The following is a 15,552-nucleotide window of genomic DNA, read 5'->3' on the forward strand; positions in this document are numbered from 1 at the left end:
AGGATTCCCGGGATCAGATCCAGATGTCGGAGGTGCCGTTCCCCATTCCCAGAATTCCCGGAATTCCCGCAGAATTCCCGGGATCAGATCCAGATGTCGGAGGTGCCGTTCCCCATTCCCCATTCCCAGAATTCCCAAATAATTCCCGCAGAATTCCCGGGATCAGATCCAGATGTCGGAGGTGCCGTTCCCCATTCCCCATTCCCGGAATTCCCGCAGGATTCCCGGGATCAGATCCAGATGTCGGAGGTGCCGTTCCCCGTTCCCCATTCCCAGAATTCCCGGAATTCCCGGGATTCCCGGGATATCAGATCCAGATGTCGGAGGTGCCGTTCCCCATTCCCCATTCCCAGAATTCCCGGAATTCCCGCAGAATTCCCGGGATATCAGATCCAGATGTCGGAGGTGCAGTCCCCCCCCGGGTACCGCATCTCGTGCGCCAGGCAGGGCCCGCCCGGCTCCTTCCCGAAATCCAGCAGGAATTTGGGATTGACGGCCAGGCCGCCCCGCTCCGTGTCCACGTCCAGCTGCAGCATCACTGAGCCCTCCCTGGGGGGACCGAGACCACTTAACTACTCATTAATAATTAATTATTAATAATTAATAATTAATAAATATTAATTATTAATGATGTGGGTGCTGACCTGAGGAGGTCGGGGTAGAAGAGCCGGTCCCAGGCGCTGTACAGGGAGCTGCTCACGTAGAGCCGCCGCCCGTCCAGGCTCAGCTGCAGCATCTGCGGCCCCCCCGACACCTTCCTGCCCTGGGAATCATCAATCCCACAGGGAAATAAATCCCACAGGAAATAAATCATCATCCCGCAGGAAAATAAATCATCCCACAGGAAAATAAATCATCATCCCACAGGGAAATAAATTATCCCACACGGAAATAAATCATCCCACATGGAAATAAATCCCACAGGGAAATAAATCCCACCAGGAAAATCCCAGATGGAAAATCCCACCCGGATCCAGGGCTGTGTCTGGCCAGGGGGGGATGGAGCCAATCCCAAAGCAGGATTTGGGAAGGATGGAGCTGATCCTAAAGCAGGATTTGGGAAGGATGGAGCTGATCCTAAAGCGGGATTTGGGAAGGATGGAGCTGATCCCAAAGTGGGATTTGGGAAGGATGGAGCTGATCCTAAAGCAGGATTTGGGAAGGATGGAGCTGATCCTAAAGCAGGATTTGGGAAGGATGGAGCTGATCCTAAAGCAGGATTTGGGAAGGATTTCAGGGAAAGATGGAGCTGATCCCAAGGGGGATTTGGGAAGGATCCAGGGAAGGATGGAGCTGATCCCAAAGCAGGATTTGGGAAGGACGGAGCCGATCCCAAAGTGGGATTTGGGAAAGATGAAGCCAGTCCCAAGGGGGAATTTGGGAAGGATCCAGGGAAGGACAGAGCTGATCCCAAAGTGGGATTTGGGAAGGACAGAGGTGATCCAAAGTGGGGATTTGGGAAGGATGGAGCCAGTCCCAAGGTGGGATTTGGGAAGGATCCAGGGAAGGATGGAGCTGATCCCAAAGCAGGATTTGGGAAGGATTTCAGGGAAGGACAGAGCTGATCCCAAGGTGGGATTTGGGAAGGATGAAGCCGATCCCAAAGCAGGATTTGGGAAGGATCCAGGGAAGGATGGAGCAGATCCCAAGGGGGGATTTGGGAAGGATTTCAGGGAAGGACAGAGCTGATCCCAGTATTGGATTTGGGAAGGATGGAGCCAATCCCAAAGCAGGATTTGGGAAAGATGAAGCCGATCCCAAAGTGGGATTTGGGAAGGATCTCAGGGAAAGACGGAGCCAATCCCAAGGTGGGATTTGGGAAGGACAGAGCCCATCCCAAAGCGGAATTTTGGGATTCTTCAGGACCCACCTGGATGACGAAGGGCTCCGGTTGGCTCTGCAGCTCCTCATCCTCGCACACCCTCACCGGCCCTCCCTTGACGATGCTGCCGCCCACAAACACCTGCAGGACAACCCCCACCTTGTCCAATCCAGGAAAAAAACCCCAAAACCATGGAAAAACCACCGGAATTCCGGCGGGAATCCTCACCTGCCCCACCAGTTTGGGATTTTTGGGGTCGGAAATGTCGTACTGGCGCACGTCGCCGTGCAGCCAATTGCTGAAATACAGGAAGCGGTCGTCCAGGGAAATCAGGATATCCGTGATGAATCCTTCGGGAAGAGAGACCCCAAATCCTTGGGTTGGAGAGAGGAAAAGACCCCAAATCCTTGGATTGAATGGAGAACCCCAAATCCTTGGATCCAAGGCAAGGAGAGACCCCAAATCCTTGGACTGGGGACAGGGAGAGACCCCAAATCCTTGGATTGAATGGAGAACCCCAAATCCTTGGATCCAAGGCAAGGAGAGACCCCAAATCCTTGGATTGGGGACAGGGAGAGACCCCAAATCCTTGGATTGAATGGAGAACCCCAAATCCTTGAATCAAAGGTGGGGAAAGACCCCAAATCCTTGGATTGGGGACAGGGAGAGACCCCAAATCCTTGGATTGAATGGAGAACCCCAAATCCTTGGATCAAAGGCGGGAAAAGACCCCAAATCCTTGGATTTAAGGCTGGGAGACCCAAATTCCTGGATCACAGAAGAGAGAATCCAAATCCTTGGATTTAAGGAAGGGAAAGACCCCAAATCCTTGGATTAAAGATGGGGAAAGACCCCAAATCCTTGGATTAGAGACAGGGAGAGACCCCAAATCCTTGGATTGGAGACAGGGAAAGACCCCAAATCTTTGGATTGAATGGAGAACCCCAAATCCTTGGATCAAAGGCGGGAAAAGACCCCAAATCCTTGGATTTAAGGCTGGGAGAGATCCAAATTCTTGGATCACAGACAGAGAGAATCCAAATCCTTGGATTGGAGACAGGGAAACCCAAATCCTTGGATTGGAGACAGGGAGAGACCCCAAATCCTTGGATTGAATGGAGAACCCCAAATCCTTGGATCCAAGGCAAGGAGAGACCCCAAATCCTTGGATTTAAGGCTGGGACACCCAAATTCCTGGATCCCAGACAGAGAAACTCCAAATCCTTGGATTTAAGGCAGGGAGAGACCCCAAATCCTTGGATTAAAGATGGGGAAAGACCCCAAATCCTTGGATTGGAGACAGGGAAAGACCCCAAATCTTTGGATTGAATGGAGAACCCCAAATCCTTGGATTTAAGGTGGGAAAAGACCCCAAATCCTTGGATTTAAGGCAGGGAAAGACCCCAAATCCTTGGATTGAATGGAGAACCCCAAATCCTTGGATCAAAGGCGGGAAAAGACCCCAAATCCTTGGATTTGAGACAGGGGGACCCAAATTATTGGATCACAGAAGAGAGAATCCAAATCCTTGGATTAAAGGTGGGAAAAGACCCCAAATCCTTGGATTGGAGACAGGGAGAGACCCCAAATCCTTGGATTGGGGACAGGGAGAGACCCCAAATCCTTGGATTGAATGGAGAACCCCAAATCCTTGGATCAAAGGTGGGGAAAGACCCCAAATCCTTGGATTGGAGACAGGGAAAGACCCCAAATCTTTGGATTGAATGGAGAACCCCAAATCCTTGGATCAAAGGCGGGAAAAGACCCCAAATCCATGGATTTAAGGCTGGGAGACCCAAATTCCTGGATCACAGAAGAGAGAATCCAAATCCTTGGATTTAAGGAAGGGAAAGACCCCAAATCCTTGGATTTAAGGTGGGGAAAGACCCCAAATCCTTGGATTTGAGACAGGAAAAGACCCCAAATCTTTGGATTGAATGGAGAACCCCAAATCCTTGGATTTAAGGTGGGAAAAGACCCGAAATCCTTGGATTTAAGGCAGGGAGAGACCCCAAATCCTTGGATCCAATGGAGAACCCCAAATCCTTGGATCCAAGGCAAGGAGAGACCCCAAATCCTTGGATTTGAGGCAGGGAAAGACCCCAAATCCTTGGATCCAATGGAGAACCCCCAATCCCTGGATCCCTGAAATGATTCCGGGGTGGATCCCGGAATGCGCCCACCTGGCATCTCCGGCAGGATCCAGCCCTCCACCTTCTTGCTGGGCACCTGGATCACCTTCTGCGCCGCCCAGGCTCCGTCCTGCGGGAGGAGAGGGCGGGACAGGAGCTCGGGATGGGATCCCACCACCCCAAATCCCACAGGATCCTTCTCCGGGTCCGGATCCACCGGGAATGAGGGGTCTGGAATTCCAGGAAGGATTTTGGGAGGGAAAAATGATGTGAGGAAGGGATTTGAAGGCTGAAAATGTTGATTTTTGGTGGTTTTCCAACCTCCTCTGGATCCAGATCCACCGGGAATGAGAGCTCTGGAATTCCAGGAAGGATTTTGGGAGGGAAAAATGATGGGAGGAAGGGATTTGAGGGCTGAAAATGTTGATTTTTCCAGGTGGTTTTGTGGTTTTCCAACCTCCTCTGGATCCAGATCCGCCAGGAACGAGCTCTGGGATTCCGGGAAGGATTTTGGGATGCAAAAATGATGTGAGGAAGGGATTTGAGGGTGGAAAATGCTGATTTTTTCCAGGTGGTTTTGTGGTTTTCCAACCTCCTCTGGATCCAGATCCACCGGGAATGAGAGCTCTGGAATTCCAGGAAGGATTTTGGGAGGGAAAAATGATGCAAAGAAAGGATTTGAGGGCTGAAAATGTTGATTTTTCCAGGTGGTTTTGTGGTTTTCCAACCTCCTCTGGATCCAGATCTACCAGGAATGAGAGCTCTGGAATTCCAGGAAGGATTTTGGGATACAAAAATGATGGGAAGAAAGGATTTGAGGGCTGAAAATGTTGATTTTTCCAAGGTGGTTTGGTGGTTTTCCAACCTCCTCTGGATCCAGATCCGCCGGGAATGAGAGCTCTGGAATTCCAGGAAGGATTTTGGGAGCCAAAAATATTTAATTTCCCAGTTTTGGGCTGCTTGGAAGGGATTTGAAGTAAAAAAAAACGCGGAATTTTCCAGCTATTTTGACGGAAAACATTCCCAATCCTCCTCACAACCCCAACACTCCCAGCAAATCCTAAATCCGCTAAAAAACCAAAACCATTCCCAGCCGGAATTCCCCAAAATTCCCGGGATTTGGGGCTACCTGGGTCTTGTAGAAGCGGTGGACGGCGCTGCTGATGGTGCAGCCCACGAATCCTTGGGAAGCGTCGGGATCGTGGAGGAATCGGATTTCCAGCGGAGCCGAATCCTCGCCCACGTCGATGGCCTGGATGTACCTGTGGCTGCTCCAGTCCCACACGTTCAGCCGGCGCCCGTAACGCCCTGGGAAGGGCGGGAAAATGGGAATTTTTGGGGGGTTTTTGGGAATTTTGGAGGGGGTTTGGGGAGGGGGGATTTTTGAGGAATTTTTTGGGAATTTTTTGGGAAATTTTGGGGGGGGTTTGGGAATTTCGGGGGATTTTTTTTGGGAATTTTGAGGGATTTGTGGGGAATTTTGGGGGATTTTTTGGGGGGAATTTTGAGGGATTTGTGGGGAATTTTGGGGGAATTTTTGGGGAATTTTGAGGGATTTGTGGGGAATTTTGGGGGAATTTTTTGGGAATTTGGGGGATTTTTTGGGAATTTGGGGGATTTTTGGGGAAATTTTTGGAGAATTTGGAGGGATTTGTGGGGAACTTTTGGGGGATTTTTGGAGAATTGTTTTGGGAATTTTGGGGGATTTTGGTTTTAATTTTGGGACCCCAAATCCATGGATTTGAGCCAGAGAAAGACCCCAAATCCATGGATTTGAGACAGGGAGAGACCCCAAATCCTTGGATTTGAGACAGGGAAAGACCCCAAATCCTTCGATTTGACACAGGTAGAGACCCCAAATCCATGGATTTAAAGCAGGGAAAGACCCCAAATCCATGGATTTGACACAGGGAAAGACCCCAAATCCATGGATTTGACACAGGGAGAGACCCCAAATCCATGGATTTGACACAGGGAAAGACCCCAAATCCATGGATTTGACACAGGGAAAGACCCCAAATCCGTGGATTTGACACAGGGAGAGACCCCAAATCCTTGGATTTGAGCCAGGGAAAGACCCCAAATCCATGGATTTGAGACACGGAATGACCTCAAATCCTTGGATTTAAGACAAGGAATGACCCCAAATCCTCGGATCCAAGACAAGGAAAGACCCCAAATCCATGGATTTGACACAATGAGAGACCCCAAATCCATGGATTGGAGACAGGAGAGACCCAAAATCCTTGGATCCGAGACAGGGAGAGACCCCAAATCCTTGGATTTGAGACACGGAATGACCTCAAATCCTTGGATTTAAGACGAGGAATGACCCCAAATCCTCGGATCCGAGACAGGGAAAGAGCCCAATCCATGGATTTTACACAGGGAAAGACCCCAAATCCATGGATTTAAAGCAGGGAAAGGCTCCAAATCCATGGATTTGAGCCAGGGAATGACCCCAAATCCATGGATTTGACACAGGGAGTGACCCCAAATCCATGGATTTAAAGCAGGGAAAGAGCCCAAATCCATGGATTTGAGCCAGGGAAAGACCCCAAATCCTCAGATCCGAGACAGGGAAAGACCCCAAATCCTTGGATTTGACACAACGAGAGACCCCAAATCCATGGATTTAAAGCAGGAAAAGACCCCAAATCCATGGATTTGAGCCAGAGAAAGACCCCAAATCCATGGATTTGACACAAGAAGAGACCCCAAATCCATGGATTGGAGACAGGAAAGACCCCAAATCCATGGATTTGACACAGGAAGAGACCCCAAATCCTTGGATTTGACACAGGGAGAGACCCCAAATCCATGGATTTAAAGCAGGGAAAGACCCCCAAATCCATGGATTTGAGACAGGGAGAGACCCCAAATCCTTGGATTGGAGACAGGGACTGACCCCAAATCCTTGGATCAAAGTCCTTGATACCCCCAAATCCTTGGATTTAAGGCAAGGTGAGACCCCAAATCCTTGGATTTGAGCCAGGGAAAGACCCCAAATCCATGGATTTGACACAAGAAGAGACCCCAAACCCTTGGATTGGAGACAGGAGAGACCCCAAATCCTCAGATCCGAGACAGGGAATGACCCCAAATCCATGGATTTTACACAGGAAGAGACCCCAAATCCATGGATCCGAGACAGGGAGTGACCCCAAATCCTCGGATCCAAGACAGGGAAAGACCCCAAATCCTTGGATTTTACACAGAGAGAGACCCCAAATCCATGGATTTGACACAACGAGAGACCCCAAATCCATGGATTTAAAGCAGGGAAAGGCCCCAAATCCTTGGATTTGACCCAGGGAGAGACCCCAAATCCATGGATTTTACACAGGGAGTGACCCCAAATCCATGGATTTAAAGCAGGGAAAGACCCGAAATCCATGGATTTGAGACAGGGAAAGACCCCAAATCCTTGGATTTGAGACAGGGAAAGACCCCAAATCCATGGATTTGAGCCAGGGAAAGACCCCAAATCCATGGATTTGAGACAGGGAGAGACCCCAAATCCTTGGATTGGAGACAGGGACTGACCCCAAATCCTTGGATCAAAGTCCTTGATACCCCCAAATCCTTGGATTTAAGGCAGGGAGAGACCCCAAATCCTTGGATTTGAGCCAGGGAAAGACCCCAAATCCATGGATTTGACACAAGAAGAGACCCCAAACCCTTGGATTGGAGACAGGAGAGACCCCAAATCCTCAGATCCGAGACAGGGAATGACCCCAAATCCATGGATTTTACACAGGAAGAGACCCCAAATCCATGGATCCGAGACAGGGAGTGACCCCAAATCCTCGGATCCAAGACAGGGAAAGACCCCAAATCCTTGGATTTTACACAGGAAGAGACCCGAAATCCTTGGATTTGACACAGGGAATGACCCCAAATCCATGGATTTAAAGCAGGGAAAGACCCCAAACCCATGGATTTGACCCCAAATCCTGGGAGCTTTCCTGACCCTTCCCGAGGTCGCTGGGGTCGAATCCGTATCCCAGGAATTTGGGCGCTCCCCACTCGGTGCTGATGAGGACGTTGTGCCGGGGTTGGTACCAGAAGTCGTAGCCCATGGGGGGAACCTCGTCCCCCTCCTCCCACGTCCCCTTCACCTCGAAGCTCTCGGCGTCCAGCAGGATAAATCCGCCTGATTCCCGGGAAAAAATAAACCCAAACGCGGTGGAATTCCCGGGAAATCGCTGAGCTTGGATTAGGAAGCCTCGAGTGTTCCGGAATTCCGTGATTTCCAAAGCCCAGGCACTTCCCCAACCTCAAACAATCCCACAATTCCCAATCCCAGCTCCCACCAGGACTTTTCCAACCCCAAAAATTCCAGAATTCCGTGATTTCCAAAGCCCAGGCCCTTCCCCAACCCCAAAAATTCCAGAATTCCCAATCCCAGCTCCCACCAGGACTTTTCCAACCCAAACAATTCCAGAATTCCGTGATTTCCAATCCCAGGTCACACCAGGCCTTTTCCAACCCCAAAAATTCCAGAATTCCGTGATTTCCAATCCCAGGTCACACCAGACCCTTTCCAACCCCAAAAATCCCAGAATTCCATAATTTCCAAGCCCCAGCTCCCACCAGGCCTTTTCCAACCCCAAAAATTCCAGAATTCCGTGATTTCCAAAGCCCAGGCACTTCCCCAACCTCAAACAATCCCACAATTCCCAACCCCAGCTCCCACCAGGACTTTTCCAACCCCAAAAATTCCAGAATTCCATGATTTCCTATCCCCAGGTCACACCAGGCCTTTTCCAACCCCAAAAATTCCAGAATTCCATGATTTCCAAACCCCAGGCACTTCCCCAACCTCAAACAATCCCACAATTCCCAATCCCAGCTCCCACCAGGATTTTTCCAACCCCAAAAATTCCAGAATTCCATGATTTCCTATCCCCAGTTCCCACCAGGCCTTTTCCAACCCCAAAAATTCCAGAATTCCGTGATTTCCAAAGCCCAGGCCCCTTCCCAACCCCAAACAATTCCAGAATTCCAAGATTTCCAATCCCAGTTCCCACCAGGCCTTTTCCAACCCCAACAATTCCAGAATTCCATGATTTCCTATCCCCAGTTCCCACCAGGCCTTTTCCAACCCCAAACAATTCCAGAATTCCGTGATTTCCAAACCCCAGGCATTTCCCCAACCTCAAACAATCCCACAATTCCCAATCCCAGCTCCCACCAGGACTTTTCCCAACTCCAAAAATTCCACAATTCCCAATCCCAGCTCCCATCAGACCCTTCCCAACCCCAAACAATTCCAGAATTCCATGATTCCCAACCCCAGCTCCCACCAGGCCTTTTCCAACCCCAAAAATTCCAAATTCCCAACCCCAGCTCCCATCAGACCCTTTCCCAACCCCAAACAATTCCAAAATCCCACAATTCCCACCCCACATTCCCAACCCCAGCTCCCACCAGGCCTTTTCCAACCCCAAAAATTCCAGAATTCTGTGATTTCCAATCCCAGCTCCCACCAGGCCTTTTCCAACCCCAAACAATTCCAGAATTCCGTGATTCCCAATCCCAGCTCCCACCAGGCCTTTCCCAACCCCAACAATTCCAGAATTCCATGATTTCCAAACCCCAGGCCCTTTCCCAACCCCAAAAATTCCAGAATCCCACAACTCCCACCCCACAATCCCCACCTCTCCTTCCCCCAAACCCGAACCCATGGGATTCTCCCCTCTGGATCCTCCCGCTGGGACAATTCCCGGAATTTTCCATGGGAATTCCGGGATACCTTTCCCGTTTCCGGCCGGGTCTCCCAAGGTGCTGATCATCACCTCCCCGCTGCCCAGGCAGTGCGAGGTGTGCGGGTACCCCAGGCCGCACTTCCAGAACACATCCTCGGGATTCACCACCTGGAAAAACAAAAATCCCGGGAATCCTGGAACTCCAGGGTTTTTTCCCAACCTGGTGTGACCCTGATGGGATTTTTTTCCATGGAAAATGAGGCTGGAGGGGTGAATTTGGGTTGGATAATGGGGGAAATTCCATCTGGGAAAGGGAAATTTTGGGATAGAGGCACTTGGGGATGTGGATGAGGAGAGACCCCAAATCCTTGGATCAAGTTTAGGGAGAGACCCCAAATCCTTGGATCAAATTTAGGGACACCCCAAATCCTTGGATTGGATGGAGAACTTAATTGGGATTTGATCCTAAAGGGCTTTTCCAGCCTCCACAATTCCATAATTCTGTGATTCCCAATCCAGCTCCCACCAGGCTTCTCCAAAACCCCAACCTGCCCCAAATCCTCTTCCCTGATCTACTGCTGATCCCAAATCCCCCGATCCCAAATCCCCCTGATCCTAAATCCCATCAATCCCAGCTCCCTGTGATCCCAACTTAAACCGATCCCAAATCCCCCTGATCCCAAATCCCACCAATCTCAAATGCCCCCAATCCCAACTCCCCCCAATCCCAACTCCCTGTGATCCCAACTTAAACGGATCCCAAATTCCTCTGATCCCAAATCCCCCTGATCCCAAATCCCCCTGATCCCAAATCCCCCTGATCCCAAATCCCCATGATCCCAAATCCCATCAATCCCAACTCCCTGTGATCCCAAATTCCTCTGATCCCAAATCCTTCCGATCCCAACTCCCTCCAATCCCAACTCCCTGTGATCCCGGGAACCTTGTGGATGCGGGGAGCTCGGGGCTCGGTGGCCACGTCCACGACGTAGATTCGGGATGAGACGAGGGCGGGGAGGATGAGGAAATCCCGGGATTTGCCGGGATCCCCGTGGCAGCTGCTGCAGGCGTTCCAGCCCGAGTGGTGCAGCTCGTCCCCCACGTTGGGCATGGGCAGCCGGTGGATAACCTGCAAAAGGGGAGGGAATTCCAGCCGGGAATGTGCCCAAATCCAATCCCAAAGTGTTCCAGGATTCCCTGGGCTGGTTTTTTTGGGGGATTTTTGGGATAAATCCTGGATCCTGCCCGAGATTTTCCATGGATTCCCCACCCCTGGAGCTTCCTGGCATGGTGGGAATATCCCCACCACAGGATTTTGAAGGATCTTTTCCATCCCAAAGCGTTCCAGGATTCCCTGGGTTGGTTTCTTTGGCATTTTCGGGATAAATCCTGGATCCTGCCCGAGATTTTCCATGGATTCCCCACCCCTGGAGCTCCCTGGCATGGTGGGAATGTCCTCAGCCCTGGATTTTTAAGGATCTTTGGGATCTTTTCCATCCCAAACCATTCCAGGATTCCCTGGGCTGCTTTCTTTGGGATTTTTGGGATAAATCCTGGATCCTGCCCGAGATTTTCCATGGATTCCCCATCCCTGGAGCTCCCTGGCATGGTGGGAATGTCCCCACCATGGGATTTTTAAGGATCTTTTCCATCCCAAAGCGTTCCAGGATTCCCTGGGCTGCTTTCTTTGGGATTTTTGGGATAAATCCTGGATCCTGATGGAGATTTTCCATGGATTCCCCACCCCTGGAGCTCCCTGGCATGGTGGGAATGTTCCCAGCCCTGGGTTTTGAAGGATCTTTGGGATCTTTTCCATCCCAAAGCGTTCCAGGATTCCCTGGGCTGGTTTTTTTCTGGATTTTTGGGATAAATCCTGGATCCTGATGGAGATTTTCCATGGATTCCCCATCCCTGGGGACACCGGGAATGTCCCTGCCCGTGGGATTGGGCTGGGATTGGATGGGATTTAAGGATCTTTTCCATCCTAAACCATTCCAGGATTCCCTGGGTTGCTTTCTTTGGCATTTTTGGGATAAATCCTGGATCCTGCCCGAGATTTTCCATGGATTCCCCATCCCTGGGAGTCTCCAGGACCCCCTGGCACGGTGGGAATGTCCCCAGCCCTGGATTTTTAAGGATCTTTGGGATCTTTTCCATCCCAAAGTGTTCCAAGATTCCCTGGGTTGGTTTCTTTGGCATTTTCGGGATAAATCCTGGATCCTGCCGGAGATTTTCCGTGGATTCCCCATCCCTGGAGCTCCCTGGCACGGTGGGAATGTCCCCACCATGGGATTTTTAAGGATCTTTTCCATCCCAAACCATTCCAGGATTCCCTGGGCTGGGTTTTTTTGGGATTTTTGGGATAAATCCTGGATCCTGATGGAGATTTTCCATGGATTCCCCACCCCTGGGTACACCGGGAATGTCCCTGCCCGTGGGATTGGGGTGGGATTGGATGGGATTTAAGGATCTTTTCCATCCCAAAGCGTTCCAGGATTCCCTGGGCTGGTTTTTTTTGGGGATTTTTGGGATAAATCCTGGATCCTGCCGGAGATTTTCCATGGATTCCCCATCCCTGGGAGTCTCCAGGACCCCCTGGCACGGTGGGAATGTCCCCAGCCCTGGATTTTTAAGGATCTTTGGGATCTTTTCCATCCCAAAGTGTTCCAGGATTCCCTGTTTTGGCTCAGATGGGATTTTCGGGATAAATCCTGGATCCTGTCCCAGATTTTCCATGGATTCCCCACCCCTGGAATTCTCCAAGACCATCTTGGATCAGCCTGGGGTGGTGGGAACGTCCCTGCCCTTGGATCTGGATGATCCTTAAGGATCCTTCCCACCCAAACCATTCCAGGATTTTGGGATCACAGAATTCCCGACCTCGATCCCTTCCCGATTTTTGGGGTCGTGGAGACCCAGATTCCCAAAAATCCCAAATGGGAATCCTGGGGTGAGGTTTGGGACAGCTTTTCCATGGATTTTTTTTGGGATCAGTGGATATTTAGCAGAAATTCCTTCCTGGAAAATGGGATCAGGCGGGGAATTCCCATCCCTGGAATTCCCGGGAAAAAAAATTGTGGATGTGGCACTTTAGGGATTTAAAGGCCTTTTCCAACCTGAAAAATTCCATAATTCCATGATTTTATGATTCCATGGGCACATCCCACCTTCCACACCCTCATCCCACCATCCCTGAAATTTTGGGATTTTCTTTTTCCCGATTTTTTTTCCCATGGAAAAGCACCTGGCTGTAGGAGGGGGATTCGGGATCCACGTCCACCGTGGCCAGAAAATCGGGAATTTCCTTCCCGGTGTTCCTGTAGATGCAGGGCACGTAGATGATCTTTTCCCGAGGGCCTGGAAAAACGGGAATGTTGGAAAAATCCAGGTCCGGAGGAGGGAAAATTCCCAATTTTTGGGATGGTTGGATCCCAGTTTTCCCGCTGTTTCATGAGGGGTTTTTTTTTTTTGGGATGGGATCCGTGGATTTTGGGATCTCTTGGGAAGTTTGGGATGGTGATTGAGGTTGGGAAGAGATCCTTGGGATCCCCGGAATTCCCAAATCCAAGATCCCATCCCTGGAGGAGCTGATCTGAGAGGATCGGGAATGGGATCGGGAATGGGAATGGGAAACTGGGAATGGGAAACTGGGAATGGGAAACTGGGAATGGGAATGGGAAACTGGGAATGGGAAACTGGGAATGGGATCGGGAATGGGAATGGGAAACTGGGAATGGGAATGGGATTGGGAATGTGGGAATGGGAATGGGAAAGGGATTGGGAATGGGAATGGGAAACTGGGAATGGGAATGGGAATGGGAAACTGGGAATGGGAAACTGGGAATGGGAAACTGGGAATGGGAATGGGAAACTGGGAATGGGAAACTGGGAATGGGAAACTGGGAATGGGATCGGGAATGGGAATGGGAACAGGAAACTGGGATTGGGATCGGGAATGGGAACAGGAAACTGGGATTGGGAATGGGATTGGGGTCGGGAAAATGGGAATGGGAAACTGGGAATGGGAAACTGGGAATGGGAATGGGAAAATGGGAATGGGATCGGGAATGGTAATGGGAACAGGAAACTGGGAATGGGAATGGGAATGGGAAAATGGGAATGGGAAAGGGATTGGGAATGGGATTGGGAATGGGAATGGGAAACTGGGAATGGGAATGGGAAACTGGGAATGGGATTGGGAATGGGAATGGGAATGGGAATGGGATTGGGAATGTGGGAATGGGAATGGGAAAGGGGTTGGGAATGGGATTGGGAATGGGAAACTGGGAATGGGAATGGGAAACTGGGAATGGGAAGCTGGGAATGGGAATGGGAAACTGGGAATGGGAATGGGAAACTGGGAATGGGAATGTGTGAATGGGAAACTGGGAATGGGAAACTGGGAATGGGAAACTGGGAATGGGAATGGGAAAGGGATTGGGAATGGGATTGGGAATGGGATTGGGAATGGGAATGGGAAACTGGGAATGGGAAACTGGGAAAATGGGAAAATGGGATTGGGAATGGGAATGGGATTGGGAAAGGGAATGGGAATGGGAAGGGGAATGGGAATGGGATTGGGAATGTGGGAATGGGAATGGGATTGGGAAACTGGGAATGGGAATGAGAATGGGAATGTGGGAATGGGATTGGGAATGGGATTGGGCATGTGGGAACGGGAACGGGAATGGGAATGGAATCGGGATTGGGAATGTGGGAACGGGAATGGGAATGGGAAAATGGGAATGGGAATGGGAAAATGGGAATGGGAACAAATCAAATCCCAACCCAGGACAAGTGGTTGGATCCAAGGCAGAGACCCAAAATCCTTGGATCCAGCCCCAAATTTTCAGGGAATCCTTTCCCGATCCCAGGGATGAAGGGCAGGACAGGGAATTTAGGAATTCCCAAATTTCCAGGGAATCCTTTCCCAATCCCAGGGGATGAAGGGCAGGACAGGGAACTCCGGAATTCCCAAATTTCCAGGGAATCCTTTCCCAATCCCAGGGATGAAGGGCAGGACAGGAAACTCCGGAATTCCCAAATTTCCAGGGAATCCTTTCCCAATCCCAGGGATGAAGGGTGGGACAGGGAATTTAGGAATTCCCAAATTTCCAGGGAATCCTTTCCCAATCCCAGGGATGAAGGGCAGGACAGGGAACTCCGGAATTCCCAAATTTCCAGGGAATCCTTTCCCAATCCCAGGGGATGAAGGGCAGTACAGGAAACTCCAGAATTCCCAAATTTCCAGGGAATCCTTTCCCAATCCCAGGGGATGAAGGGCGGGACAGGGAACTCTGGAATTCCCAAATTTCCAGGGAATCCTTTCCCAATCCCAGGGATGAAGGGCGGGACAGGGAATTTAGGAATTCCCAAATTTCCAGGGAATCCTTTCCCAATCCCAGGGATGAAGGGCGGGACAGGGAACTCCAGAATTCCCAAATTTCCAGGGAATTCTTTCCCAATCCCAGGGATGAAGGGCAGGACAGGAAACTCCGGAATTCCCAAATTTCCAGGGAATCCTTTCCCAATCCCAGGGATGAAGGGCGGGACAGGGAACTCTGGAATTCCCAAATTTCCAGGGAATCCTTTCCCAATCCCAGGGGATGAAGGGCAGGACAGGAAACTCCGGAATTCCCAAATTTCCAGGGAATCCTTTCCCAATCCCAGGGATGAAGGGTGGGACAGGAAACTCCAGAATTCCCAAATTTCCAGGGAATCCTTTCCCGATCCCAGGGATGAAGGTGGGACTGGAAACTCCGGAATTCCCAAATTTCCAGGGAATTCTCTCCATGGGAATTCCGGTTCTGCAGGACGGGATTTTCCGGCTAATCCAGAATTCCCGGAATTCCGGGCTCGCCTTTCATCGCTTCCAGAGGGGAGGCGT

At 50.6% G+C, this 15,552-nt stretch overlaps 1 protein-coding gene and 1 long non-coding RNA gene across 2 annotated transcripts; one reads left to right on the forward strand and one right to left on the reverse strand.

The window, feature by feature from the left end:
• Window positions 1–108: 108 nt before the first annotated feature.
• Window positions 109–516, forward strand: LOC131590359 (uncharacterized). The gene is made up of 3 exons (XR_009280077.1): window positions 109–181; window positions 250–326; window positions 406–516. It is a non-coding gene; the product is annotated as an uncharacterized LOC131590359 (long non-coding RNA).
• Window positions 326–15,547, reverse strand: LOC131590356 (methanethiol oxidase-like). The gene is made up of 11 exons (XM_058860371.1): window positions 15,526–15,547; window positions 12,910–13,022; window positions 10,609–10,794; window positions 9,713–9,833; window positions 7,928–8,110; window positions 5,084–5,262; window positions 4,006–4,084; window positions 2,051–2,172; window positions 1,871–1,963; window positions 645–763; window positions 326–549 (listed from the first exon to the last, which is right to left on the reverse strand). The coding sequence occupies exons 1-11, from the start codon at window positions 15,530–15,532 to the stop codon at window positions 387–389; spliced, it is 1,365 nt and encodes a 454-aa protein (XP_058716354.1). The 5' UTR covers window positions 15,533–15,547; the 3' UTR covers window positions 326–386.
• Window positions 15,548–15,552: the final 5 nt, after the last annotated feature.

This window comes from Poecile atricapillus, chromosome 33 (genome assembly GCF_030490865.1).
Source record: "Poecile atricapillus isolate bPoeAtr1 chromosome 33, bPoeAtr1.hap1, whole genome shotgun sequence".
NCBI classification, from domain to species: Eukaryota; Metazoa; Chordata; class Aves; order Passeriformes; family Paridae; genus Poecile; species Poecile atricapillus.